Source organism: Geotrypetes seraphini, chromosome 6 (assembly GCF_902459505.1).
Source record: "Geotrypetes seraphini chromosome 6, aGeoSer1.1, whole genome shotgun sequence".
NCBI classification, from domain to species: domain Eukaryota; kingdom Metazoa; phylum Chordata; class Amphibia; order Gymnophiona; family Dermophiidae; genus Geotrypetes; species Geotrypetes seraphini.
In genome coordinates this window covers 206,626,092-206,640,529 of record NC_047089.1, presented here as the reverse complement: position 1 = coordinate 206,640,529, position 14,438 = coordinate 206,626,092, and the positions used below count along the sequence as shown (strand labels likewise).

At 42.9% G+C, this 14,438-nt stretch overlaps 1 protein-coding gene across 2 annotated transcripts in view; it reads left to right on the top strand.

Moving 5' to 3' along the window:
• The window catches only part of NFU1 (NFU1 iron-sulfur cluster scaffold), a 78,074-nt gene extending 69,575 nt beyond the window's left edge, over nucleotides 1-8,499 (top strand). Inside the window, exon 7 of one of the 2 annotated variants that reach the window (XM_033948080.1) lies at nucleotides 7,785-8,499. In XM_033948080.1, the coding sequence (XP_033803971.1) occupies nucleotides 7,785-7,910 (126 nt within the window). In that variant the 3' untranslated portion in view covers nucleotides 7,911-8,499. The remainder of the gene's footprint in view (nucleotides 1-7,784) is intronic. The other variant, XM_033948078.1, reaches the window with a different exon arrangement.
• The last annotated feature ends 5,939 nt before the right edge of the window (nucleotides 8,500-14,438 follow it).

The following is a 14,438-nucleotide window of genomic DNA, read 5'->3' as shown; positions in this document are numbered from 1 at the left end:
CTTAATTATTTAAACAGTTTGCAAATAAATGTCAATGGGCTTCCATATATTACAGATAGGAATTGTTGAATGAAAGTATAATTTATCCGCAGCATTCTGTTCAAAGCATTTGTATAAACAAATAGAATTCCACCAGAAAGTATAATTCAATGAGGAGGCAGATTTCCAATTTTGCAGAATTTGTTAACCAACAGATAAGATATCTATCAATTTTGGATCACATGAGCAATTGATAAAGCATGGATGGAGAGAACGCATTATAATGATGTTGAAAGATAAATCTGCAGTACAATTTGAAATGGATCTTTATTAAGGACCATATCTGTGTCCAGAAAGGTTGAATCTAGGGGCACTCAAAAATCTCTGGAGCCAGCCTGCTTTGAGTCTGTTCAGGAGTTCGGTGTCCATCCCCCTGGGGAGCTGCTTGCCTGCTGATTCGGTCAGAGATGAGTGCAGGCTGTGTAGCCCATGCATAATAACCCCCTGTTGCTGTAAGAGGAATTCCGGGTGGTTGTGGTCCATTCGACCAGCAGGCAGAAGATTTCCTTCGATGGTTGAGGATCTGAGCAATTTCTGAGGTAGAATTCCTTTCCCTGCAGTCAGGCTCATTCAGGCAACAGGCAGCTGAAGTCACAGCAAGTACTCCCAATGGGGAACATTTGGGGGAAGGAGGTCTGAAAATTGGAGTTTTAGGGTTCCTGGGGTTAGTACTCAGGTCCACCTCTAAAACCCTAATGCTATTTTTTATTTTTGCATGTAGCTCCAACGGCCTGTTTTTGGCACAATTTTTCTGACATGGCCATCTTGGATTTTTAGCGATCTGATTTTAAACATCTTTTTTCTTCTTAAAATAAAGCCACTTATTTTGACAAGTGACTGCCTCTGATGGATGCCTCAGGCCTTTATAGCCCTAGATCATATGTCAGTTGTGCAGAGTTGCTGGTTGAAGAGTGGCCATGTTACTCGTGCCACGGGAGAAAAAGGTGGAAGTTTCAGTCTTGGCCTCTAGTCAGTCCTCCAAGGCCATGGAACCTCCCAAATCCCAGAAGAACTTGTTGAAATAGAAGAGATCCTGCTCAGATGAAGCGAGAGTGATGGGGCATAAAGCAAGTGTGTGGTGACGGAAGATGCATCTCCTTTTCTCCAGTCTGGAGTTAAGCAAGGTGCCTCAGGATCCCTAATGCAAGGCTTCTCGAAGTTTATTAACCTATTTTGGAAAGCTTATTTAATGGGACCAAGAAGCACTGCACTGCCTATGGGTGTGCCTACTCTGCCTAAGGGGCATCTCCATCTCATACCACACTGTCACTCAGTGTCAGTGACCCATCAGAGCAGGACTGGGATGATTGGAAGTCCCTTTCCATGCCTTTATTTTCACTGGGCTCTACTGTGATTGGATGATGTGGGATCCCTGTCAGGGTCCAATAGAAGAATAAAGTTATTATTATTCTTCAGGGAACAGGTGTGGTGGTGGATCACAGTGATGATCCCTTAGCTTCAGTCTCCCATGTCATTTCTGACACCCTGTCTATTCTGAAGCTAAATGTCCAGCAGCCGTCCACCTCGCAGTGCTCTGTCATGTGCGGCACTAATGCAAAGAAAAAAAATTTTCTGGCTTACCCAGATCTTATCTCTTTGGTCACTGACCAGTGAGAGAATCCTGAAGGCTTGCTTAAGGTGGCCAAACTATGTCATGGCTCTGGACTTCCAGCAACTGTTTGTCCAACCGAAGGTGGACTCTACAGTGGCACAGGTGACTAAGTGCACCTCCCTTCCTAGTAAGGGTGGAGTGATGCTGAAAGCGCATAGGACTGTATGGTGGACGCAGTCCTGAAGAGACAGTCTGAAGCGCTGGCTTTGGGTATCAAAGCTACAGCAGCTGCATCGCGCACCTGCCATACTAGACTGCAGATGAGTCCCTCTAAACTTGTGGATGCCTGTCCCCATCTGTTGAAGGAGGTCATAGACTATGTGGGTGATGCTCTTTATGACATTAGAGTCCTGGGTAAGATTTCAGCCTGCTCTGGATCAGACCACCTGATGGGTGGGCAACTCAGCCTCCAAGGACACTCTCAGATTACCCTTCAAGGGCAAATGCTGTTTATCAACGGGCTAGATGACCTCATGGCCAGTGTGTGGAGGATTGCCGCCCCAAATCCTTCCTCGATAGTAGAAGCCATCAACCTGCCAGAGACAATTTTCATGCTTCCAGGAGAGCTTGCCAGTTTTCCTCTGGCTACTCCTCTAAGGCCCTTTCAGGTCTCCAGACAGTAATCTGACGACTATCAGCACCAACAATCCGTGGGTTTCCATGGTGGCTTAGCCTCCAAGAAGCAGCAATGACACCAGGAGGATGGACGATCCTCCTCATATAAGAAAGGTGGCTGTCAGCATTCAGAGACAAATGAGAACAGATCTCATCCAATAGTTTGGGTGCTGGACATAATCAGGGAGGGGCACAGGATCGAGTTTTATTGGGCACCTCCAGATCTATTTCTTGACTCTCCAGCTGGATAGCCAGAGAAGCAGGTCAGACTCAGAGCAACAGTGAAATGACTCTAGACATTCTAATCTAACCTGGTATTTCTGAGTCGTGCTATGCTTAAACAGGTTCAAGGCGACATACAATGTTTTGAGTTACAGCATGAATATACTACTTTATAGTAGTTTGAGGAGGTAAGAATAATGGATAGGATAATAAGAATAGAATGGAAATTGATTGTACTGGTATAAGCGTTTGAGTAGGGGTAAGACTTACTGATATTAATTATTTTGAGTTAGTTGTCTACAGTGTACGCTTTCAAAGAAGAGTGTTTTTAATTTTTTTCTGAATTTGTTATAGAATGTTTCCAACCTGATGTCAGTCGGGAGGTTGTTCCAGGTCTTGGTGCCAAGATATTTGAAAAGCGACTCAAATACGCGTTTGTATGTAACCTCTTTGGAGATGGGAGTAGAAGTTGAAGCGATTTCAGTTTTCTGGTTGACGTAGACCAGGAGTTGACAAATAGGTTTATGAGTGGTTCAGCAGTTTTTGCATATAGGATTTGAAACATTATGCATTCATGCCATAGAACCATTTCCCAAAGAAGAATCGGGTTCAGGCAGATACTCCTTATATTTCATAGTGCCCAAGAAAGGCACACAAGATTGGAGACCCATTCTGGATTTGAAGTCTATAAATGAGACCCTGAAAGTACCCCACTTTTGCATGGAAATGGTCTGCTCTGTCATAGCGGTGGTGGCTTTGGGAGAATTCTTTGCCTCTTTAGAGTTGATGGGGGTGTATCTTCTCATCCCCATCTTTCCGGCTCTCAGGAGATATGAGATTTCATGTGCTTCAGTGCCACTTTCAGTTTGTGGCGCTCCTCTTTGGAGGGGCCATGCCCCCCTCTGCACCTTTACCAAGCTGATGGTTGTGGTAGCGACCTATCTTCGCCAGATGGAGGTCAAGGTGCATCATTACTGGTCCCCTTACTGGCGGACTATGAGCGTGTGGTCCAGCAGATGGTGAGCCTCTTACAGGACCTGGTCTGATTTTCAACTTTCGGAAGAGTCATCTTCAGCCAACTCAGTGTCTGGAATATCAGGGAGTCCACTTTGGCATGGAAAGGGCTGTGCCATGCAAACAATCTCAGGACACAGATCCTAGCTAGTGATATTAGCCCTTCTGAGCCCCACGGCCTGGTGGTATCTGCAGGTACTGAGCTTGATGGCAGCCTCCTTGGAGGTTGTGCCCTGGACAAGAGATCATATGTGCCCTCTATAGTACTCCCTTCTGTCCAGATGGTCCCTACAATATCACTCCCTACAAATGTGGCTCTCCTGGACAGCGTAGGTGAAGCGTAGCCTGTGTTGATGGCTCCAAGGGGAGATCTTGGCGAGGGGCATTCCTCTCTGAATCGAGGCATGGATGATCACAACTGATGCCAGCCTCAGTGGCTAGGGGACCTTCTGCTGTGATTGCCTCCTAGAGGGCAAATGGTCCATGTTGGAGATATGGCCTTGCTACATTTACAGTATTTCCTGACAGGGAAAGCAGTCAGGGTGTTTTCGGACAATGCTACTGCCGGGGCTTACATAAACAGGCAGGACAGGAGGCATAAACAGGAGACTGTTCCAGTGGGCAGAACTTCACTTACAGGCCCTCTCAGTAGCCCATATGGCAGGAGTAGAGAACGTCTAAGCCAACTTTCTCAGCTGGCAGACCCTGGATCCTGGAGAGTGGTCTACTAGTGCTATTAATTATTTCTATAGTGCGGGTCTCTGTCTCAAAAGGCATTTTCCTTCATAGTCTAAACTTGGGGAAAACTAGACATGGATCTCATGGCCATGGCCAAGAATACAAAAGCATCTCACTATTACAGTTACATGGTCGAACGGGGAAGTGCAGGGCTGGATGCCTTGATCCAACCTTGGCCCACAGATTTGCTTCTCTGTGTTTCTACAACACTGTGGGATATGGTGGATCAGATCATTTGCAGGATAGCCACCCATCGGGATCTGGTGATCTTGGTGGCGCAGGACTGGCCCTAAAGACCTTGGTATGTGGACCTGGTGGGTCTACAGAGCGGCAGCCCACTAAAGTTGCCTGTTCAGGGCTTCTCGGTCTGGGCCCGATTCCGATGGAGAAGCCATTGTTCCAGTCTCCTCTGCTTGCAACCTTGGAGTCGTCTTCGATTCCGACCTCTCATTTTCTATGCACATCCAACAAACTGCTAAGGCCTGTTGCTTCTATCTCTACAATATCGCCAAAATTCAACCCTTCCTCTCTGAACATACTACCTGGATCCTTGTCCACACTCTCGTAACCTTACGCTTAGATTACTGCAATCTACTTCTAACTGGTCTCCCACAGTGCCACCTCTCCCACTTTTTTCTCTATTAGTTATGTCATGGACTTTCTATTGGTTTCTTTCAAATTCTGCACTCTTAGCACGCAGTGTGCACCGATGTCATTTTTTACGTCATCACATTTCCCTTCACTTTTGCTTTTAAAGCTCCCGACTTTGAGTGCAGCCCTCTTTATTTCACAAGCGATTTTGTTTGCTCGGCAACATTTTTCAAAAGTATGTCACTGTTTTTCTTCCTTTGTTTCCTAATCACTTTGGGCACTGACTGCTTTTTGTTTTTTTATTTTTTTATTTTCCAGACAGTGTATTTTGAAAGCATCAGCGTCAGGTACTTTAAGTTTTGCCTTCTCTGTATTTGCTTTCCTGGTTTTTCACACGTTCCCTTTCTCTCCGTTTTAGCTCTTGTTTCACCCTTATATCCTTAGTTTCTCTTTATTTTGTGTTCACTTAGTATGGCAGCACTCTTTATTTATGCTTCAATTTCCCTCCTACATTTACATTTCTGTTTTTCACTCTTTTAAAACCTTGTACAATTTATGGGTTCATTTACAAATATTGCATTTGGCTCGATGTTTTTAAGCTCTACACAACTTTTTCCCTGGTCTTTGGTTGGCATCTTTAATGTGTTTTATCCACTGTTGTCTTTCTTTCTGTATTTTTAAAGTAAGATTTTCAAAAGGTGGGCACATACATGCCATGGTACCATATCAATGCCTTTTTGTTCATGATTTCTGTATGTTTTTAAGCTCTGCACACCTTTTACCATGATATTTGCTCATTGTTTTAGATGTGTTTTATCCATTGATGTTTTTTTCTGTACTTTTAAAGTAAAGATTCTCAGGGATGGGCTTATATATATGCCATGGTTTAATAAGTATGTCATTCATTTTCTAGTCTGTTTTGTTGCTCTTTTGATTTATATTCTTAAATTTGCATGTTATCCTAATAATGTCTTTAAAAAATATATATATATTTATATCTTTTTTTATATTTACATTCAATGGTTTTAATGTTTTTTGCTTATTTCCTTTGTAAATGCTTAGTTTTATGTCCCCTGAGGAAGACGTTTTCAGATGCCGAAACTAGGATCCTTGTTGGGACTACGTATTTGAATATAGGATATTTGCCTTGGCTGTTAGGACTCCTCCCTTGCCTCTTTTGTATTTTGAGGTGAGACATTTCTCTTGTCTCCCCCTAATGTCATCCCATTTCCTTCTCCCCTTCTTATCTAAGCTACTTGCCTAGGCTTTCTGTCATCCCTAGCTATTCATGACCCATTCCATTCAGGCTTTGGCCCACTTCAGTCCATGGAAACTACTCTTTGTAAAGTCTCCAATGACCCTGGTCAAATTCAAAGGCCTCTATTCTGTCCTCATCCTTTTTGATCTATCCACTGCTTTTGACACTGTAGATTATCGCCTTCTCCTTGATATGCTGTCCAGGGCCCTATTCTTTCTTGGTTCTCTTCTTACCTCTCACATTGCACCTTTAGTTTATACAGTGGTAGATCCTCTTCCACTGCTATCCTGCTATCCGTTGGTGTTACATGGGGTTTTGTTCTGGGACCTCTTTTCTCCATCTATACCCATTCCCTTAGTGCTTTGATCTCCTCCCATGGCTTTCAATATCACCTCTATGCTTACAACTTCCAAAATCTACCTCTTCACAACATAAATCTCTGCAAGAAACCAAGCCCAGATCTATCTGCTTATCTGACATTGGTGCTACTTAAAATTGAACATGGCCAAGAGTGAGCTATTTTTCCTTCCACCCAAACCTACCTCCCCTCCCCCCATGCTCTCTATCTCAGTGGATAACACTATCATCCTATCCTCCCTGTCCCATTAGCTTACAGCCTTGGGGTCATCTTTGTCTCCTCTCCTCTGAACAAATCCACCAGACCACCAAAACCTGCCATTTCTTTCGCTATAATATCACCAAAATTTGACCCTTTCTCTCTGAGTACACAACCAAAACCCTTATTCACACTGTTATCACTCTCATCTAGACCACCGCAACCTGCTTTTCACTGGTCTCCTGTTAAACCACCTCTCTCCCCTTCAATGTGTTCAAAATGCTGCTGCATGATTTATATTCTGCCATTATGCTCACATCACCCTCCTCAGTTCGTATCATTGGCTCCCTGTCCATCTCCACAAATAGTTCAAGCTCCTCTTATTGACCTACAAGTGCATTCACTTTGTTGCTCCTCCGCATCTCTCCCCCCTTATCTCTCCCTATAATCCTTGCTGAGAATTTCAATCATTGGGCAACTCTCTCTTGTCTGTGCCCTACTCCGTTACTGCTAACTCCAGACTACGTCCTTTCTCTCTTGCAGCGCTATATGCCTAGAACAGATTGCCTGAGTCAGTATGTTAAGCCCCATCCCTGGCAGTATTCAAGTCTAGACTAAAAGCCCACTTTTTCAAGGTTTCTTTTAATTCATGTCCTCTAGTTCTAAAGCACCCACTGTAGTCTCTGTGACTCTGGATATATTACTTGGCATTCCTTTGCCCCGTTTACAAAACTTAAGAGTGTGAGCCTGCTAGGGACAGAGATAGTACCTGCATATAATGTGTATGCTTAGTAGTGCAATAGAAATGATTGATAGTAGTAATAGTAGTCATATTAATTCTCCCAAGCCTTTGCCTAGTTGCTCTGGCTCATGTAAACCCTGAGCCCTTCAACCAGTTTCATGTTCATGAGGTATGTGGAGATCTGGAGGAAGTATATAGGAAATCAGTTGTGCTGGTGGGAGCACAGGGGGAGATACCAGCCCTGTAATTGTGAGCCTGCCAGGACAGATAAGGAAAATACTTAAGAGCACCTGATTACTAGTCAATGTATTGTAAACCACTTTGGGTGAATCTTTTCATGAAACATGCGGTTAATTAATCCCAATAAATTAAAATGTAATTTTATTTTTTTTTGCAGAGAATTCCCCCAGGAGTAGAGGAAGGAGCCATAATTCACCACAAATCACTAATAGAAAAGATCAGCAAAGAACATTTCAGGAAATTAAAACTGATATTGAAAAGTGCTTTTAAGATCAGGGAATAAGAAAAGCCACCACACCTATGCAGATTTTGGAATTGTAGGCTGCCCTTAAAGATCTTGAAAAACTGGATGGGTGAACAAGAAAACTTCTCCATTCCCACTAGGTCATAAAAATCAGGTTATACCACCACTTTATGTTCTCTTAGTAGAGTCCTCTCTCAAGGATATGATACTGGGAAAGGTTTGAAGGAATCTAATAATGGAAAACATTTGGCGAAAGAACAATCAAGGCTTGGAACAGCCACAGAGACGATCAGAAGAAATGTCACAAGGCGGTGAGGGATGCCAAAAGGTTTATGAGGAGAAAATAATACAAGAGACCAATAACCTCAAGCCCTTTTTTAGATACATTAAAGGGAAAAAACCTGCAAAAGAGGCAGTGGGTCCGTTGGACGACCAGGGAAGGAAAGGGTACATCAAAGAAGACAAACAAATTGCAGACAGATTGAACTCCTTCTTTGCGTCTGTCTTTACAAAGGAGGACATTATATCAATACCTGAAGCAGAGAGAGTGTTCAAGGGAGAAAAAGAGGACAGCTTCACCACAGTAGAAGTGGATTTGGACCAGATATACTACCAGATCGACAAACTTAAAAGTGACAAATCCCCTGGACCGGATGGAATTCACCTGAAAGTATTAAAGGAACTTAAGGTAGAAATTGGAGAACTACTGTAAAACCTTGCTAACCTGTCAATTAGAACTGGACAGATACCGGACGACTGGAAGATAGCAAACGTCACCCCAATTTTCAAAAAAGGATCAAGAGGAGAACCGGGCAAATACAGACCAGTGAGTCTTACGTCTGTCCCTGGAAAGATGGTCGAAGCACTGATTAAAGAAAGCATAGTCCGGCACTTGGATACACACGACCTGATGAGAGCCAGTCAACACGGCTTCAGGAAAGGGAAGTCATGCTTGACGAATTTACTACAGTTCTTTGAAACAGTAAACAAACAGATTGATAACAGGGAACCAGTCGATATAATATACTTGGAAATCCAGAAAGCGTTTGACAAAGTTCCACACGAAAGACTTCTCAGGAAATTACAAAGCCACGGAATAGAGGGAGACATACTAAGGTGGATAGCCAAATGGCTGGAAAACAGAATGCAGAGGGTGGGCTTAAATGGGAAGCTCTCAGACTGGAGGAAAGTGACTAGCGGTGTTCCCCAAGGCTCGGTTCTTGGGCCCATCTTATTTAATATTTTCATCAATGACCTAGAAGAAGGAACATCCAGTGAGGTCATCAAGTTTTCAGACGACACGAAGTTATGTCGGACAATCAGATCACAAAAGGATAGCGAGGAACTACAGAGAGATTTGAGCCAGTTAGAGAATTGGGCAGAGAAATGGCAGATGAAGTTTAATGTGGAAAAATGCAAGGTAATGCATTTGGGCGGAAAGAACAAGGAGTACGAGTATAGAATGTCAGGTGCAACTCTGGGTAAGAGCGAACAAGAAGAGGACCTGGGGGTACTGATTGATAGGACCCTGAAACCGTTGGTACAATGCGCGGCAGCGGCAAAGAAAGCAAATAGAATGTTGGGCATGATAAAGAAGGGAATCACTAGTAGATCGGAGAGAGTCATAATGCCACTTTATAGAGCAATGGTCAGACCACACTTGGAATACTGTGTCCAACACTGGTCTCCCTACCTAAAGAAGGATATAAAACTGCTGGAGAGGTTGCAGAGGCGAGCCACGAAACTAGAAACTAGAAAACTTGAACTACAAAGAACGACTTTAAAAAAATTGGGACTATTCTCCCTTGAGAAGAGGAGACTGTGAGGGGATCTGATTGAGACTTTTAAGATAATAAAAGGAATTGACAAGATAGAGAAAATAAAAAAATTCTTTACGATGTCAAATGTGACCAGGACAAGAGGTCACGGACTGAAGCTGAGGGGAGACAAGCTTAGGACAAATGTCAGGAAGTTCTGCTTCACGCAGCGAGTGGACACCTGGAACGCTCTCCCGGTGGAGGTTGTTGCGGAACCCACTGTTCTTGGTTTTAAGGGCAAGTTAGATGCACATCTCCTCGAAAGATGCATAGAAGGATACAGGTGACTTAAGTTTTTTTGGGTTTTTTTTCCCACGCCAGGTTACACCTGGCTGGGCCTCCGTGTGAGCGGATCACCGGACTTGATGGACCTAAGGTCTGATCCGGAGATGGCAGTTCTTATGTTATGTTCTTTCCTTAGGAAAATATTTGGTCTCTTTCAGAGTCAACAACTGTAGGAATCTCAGTTGTTTCATCAGTGGCAGTAATAATAAGAATGACAATGAGGAGACGTCTGCCACTATAGACTGCAAAGAATCAACAAATCACGTAAACAGATCAGAAGGGAGAAAAGGAAAGATGGCATTGCAGTTAGTAACTGAGTAACAATGTGAGAAATAACACATACACATACAGATATTTGTCAGTGAGAGGGGTAGGTGGTATACACACATGGGACAATCTCTGTCATCAGGTCTCACCTTTAAACTCACTAGAGATTTATGTTCTTAACTTTCTGCAATTTTTTTTCCATCTGATAAAATAAGGAAAATAGTTAAAAAGAAGCTAAAAGGATCAGTTGCAAAGGTTAAGACTGTAAACCAGGCATGGATGTTATTTAAAAATACCATCGTGGAAGCCCAGACCAGATGTATTCCATGTATTAACAAAGGTGGAAAGAAGAGAAAATGAGAGCCGGCATGATTAAAAGGTGAAATGAAAGAGGCTATTAAAGCCATAGAAGCATCCTTTCAAGAATGGAAAAAAGATCCAAATGAAGAAAATAAGAAGAGATAAACACTGGCAAATTAGATGCAAAACATTAATTAAGAAAGAATATAAAGACAACTTGCCAAAGAGGCAAAAACTCATAGTAACAAATTTTTTAGGTACATCAGAAGCAGAAAACTGTGATGGAATCTGTGGGCCACTGGATGATCAAGGAGGAAAAGGGGTGCTCAGGGAGGATAAGGCCACTGGAGAGAATGAATGAATTCCTTGCTTCGGTCTTTACGGAAGAAGATATAAGAGATCTACCTGAATTAGAAATGGTTTTCAAGGGTGATGATGCAGAGGAACTGAAAGAAATCTCAGTGAATCTGGAAGATATATTAAGCCAAATTGCCAAGTTAAAAAGTATTATCACCTGGACCAGATGGTATACATCTCAGGGTACTAAAAGAACTCAAGCATGACATTGCTGAGCTGCTGTTTGTGATCTGTAACTTGTTGCTAAAATTGTCTGTAGTACCTGAAGATTAGAGGGTGGCTAATGTTACGCTGATATTTAAAAAGGGTTCCAGGGGAGATCCAGGAGATTACAGACTGGCAAGCCTGACTTCAGAACCAGGCAAAATAGTGGAAACAATTATAAAAAATAAAATAGTAGAATATGTAGATAAACATGATTTAATGGGACAGAGTCAGCATGGGTTCAGCCGACAGAGATCTTGCCTCACCAATTTACTTGACTTCTTTGAAGGTGTGGATAAAGGCAAGTCGGTTGATATAGTCATGTATCTAAATTTTCAGAAAGCTTTTCACAAAGTTCCTTATAAGAGGCTCCTAGAAAATTAAAGAGTCAAAGGATAGGAGACAGTGTTCAGTTGTGGATTAGGAATTGGATAGGGTTAAATGGCCATTTTTTCTCAGTGGAAGAGGGTAAATAGTGGAGGGCCACAGGGATCTGTACTGGGATAGGTGCTATTTAACTCTTTCAAACATAAATGGATTTCAACATCAACAATTTCAATTTTGCTTGTGAATCTTTGTAACGTTTTGTGGTCAGAATCATGAAGACAATAACAGGGGCAAAGCCCCAATACTACTGTCTCACCACCCAATCATCAATAGTAGTGTTGGGGCTTTGCCCCTGTTATTGTCTTCATGATTCTGAGCACAAAAAGCTACCAAGATTCACAAGCAAAATTGAAATTGTTGATGTTGAAATCCATTTATGAGTGATTATTCTATTGTGTTTGAGTACATTCCCTTCTAATCACTCAAGTTGAAATTTCTTGAGTTTATCTGCCCCTACTTGTGTGTATTTAACTCTTTCAAGCAGGGACTGTCTCTTCTGTGTTTGGTGTACATTGCAGTATATGTCTGGTAGCGCTATAGAAATGATAAGTAGTACTGTATATCAAGACTATATTTCTGGAGTGGAAGGCAGATTGAAACTTACAAAGATAGATGGTAGACATAGAGCTACTCAGAAAAAAACACACATGGATCATTTCACAATGTATCCAACCCACAATGGTATATCATCAATCAAAAAAAGGGGGGTATATCAGATAGTTCCATAAAATATTAAACATTTTTTACACACTAGTATCACAATTTATCTGAAACTCAATATAGCATGTAACTCATATTTCAAGTAAGACTGTTCATACAGTACACCCATTTAATAAACTCTCCCAAGTGAAAAATAAACTAGGAGGTTGAAGTATCATATAAAGGTTATGGTCTCAGTACATAGAACCTCTTATAACATATAATAGGCTCATAGTCCAATCCCTAGTCCTAGGTCTAGTGGACTATTGCAACATCCTCTATCTACCATGCCCTGCAAACTTGATAAAACAATTGCACACAGTACAAAACACGGCTCTCAGATTGATCTACTCGCTAAGTAAATTTGACCACATCACCACTGCCTACCTAGACTCACACTGGTTACCAATACAAGCACGAATTCAATTCAAATTATACTGTCTATTATTCAAAGCAATAAATGGCACTGCCCCCACTTACCTAAACAACCGCCTAAATCAAAACCTCACTACTAGACAAAGGAGAACCCAGACCACATTTACCTTCCCCCCCATTCAAAGGCACTCAGCGCAAGAAGATGTTTGACAACATATTAACATAGTAACATAGCAAAAACGGTAGCAGAACGAGACTTGGGGGTAATCGTCAGTGAGGACATGAAGTCTGCCAATCAAGTGGAGCAGGCTTCGTCCAAGGCAAGACAAATCATGGGCTGCATACGAAGGGGTTTCGTCAGTCGTAAGGCGGAAGTCATTATGCCATTGTATAGATCCATGGTGAGGCCCCACCTGGAATACTGTGTGCAATTCTGGAGGCCGCATTATCGCAAGGATGTGCTGAGACTGGAGTCGGTGCAAAAGAATGGCCACCCGGATGGTCTCGGGACTCAAGGATCTACCATACGAAAAATGGCTTGACAAATTACAGCTATACTCGCTTGAGGAGCGCAGAGAGAGGGGGGACATGATCGAGATGTTCAAGTATCTTACGGGCCGCATCGAGGCGGAGGAAGATATCTTCTTTTTCAAGGGTCCCACGACAACAAGAGGGCATCCGTTGAAAATCAGGGGTGGGAAACTACGAGGTGACACCAGGAAATTCTTTTTCACTGAAAGAGTGGTTGATCGCTGGAATGGTCTTCCACTACAGGTGATTGAGGCCAGCAGCGTGCCTGATTTTAAGGCCAAATGGGATCTCTTCACAGGGCAAAGGTAGGGGAGGGACATTAAGGTGGGCAGACTAGATGGGCCGTGGGCCCTTATCTGCCGTCTATTTCTATGTTAGTAGATGATGGCAGATAAAGACCCGAATGGTCCATCCAGTCTGCCCAACCTGATTCAATTTAAATTTTTGAATTTTTTCTTCTTAGCTATTTCTGGGCAAGAATCCAAAGCTTTACCAGGTGTGTTTGGGATCCAACTGCCGAAATCTCTGTTAAGACTTACTCCAGCCCATCTACATCCTCCCAGCCATTGAAGCCCTCCCCAGCCCATCCTCCACCAAACGGCCATATACAGACACAGACCGTGCAAGTCTGCCCAGAACTGGCCTTAGTTCAATATTTAATATTATTTTCTGATTCTAAATCCTCTGTGTTCATCCCACGCTTCTTTGAACTCAGTCACAGTTTTACTCTCCACCACCTCTCTCGGGAGTGCATTCCAGGCATCCACTACCCTCTCCGTAAAGTAGAATTTCCTAACATTGCCCCTGAATCTATCACCCCTCAACCTCAAATTATGTCCTCTGGTTTTACCATTTTCCTTTCTCTGGAAAAGATTTTGTTCTACGTTAATATCCTTCAAGTATTTGAACGTCTGAATCATATCTCCCCTGTCTCTCCTTTCCTCTAGGGTATACATATTCAGGGCTTCCAGTCTCTCCTCATACGTTTTCTGGCGCAAGCCTCCTATCATTTTCGTCGCCCTCCTCTGGACCGCCTCAAGTCTTCTTACGTCCTTCGCCAGATACGGTCTCCAAAACTGAACACAATACTCCAAATGGGGCCTTACCAATAACCTGTACAGGGGCATCAACACCTTCTTCCTTCTACTGACTACACCTCTCTTTATACAGCCCAGCATCCTTCTGGCAGCAGCCACTGCCTTGCCACACTGTTTTTTTGCCTTTAGATCTTTGGATACTATCACCCCAAGGTCCCTTTCCCCGTCCGTGCATATCAGCTTCTCTCCTCCCAGCATATACGGTTCCTTCCTATTATTAATCCCCAAATGCATTACTCTGCATTTCT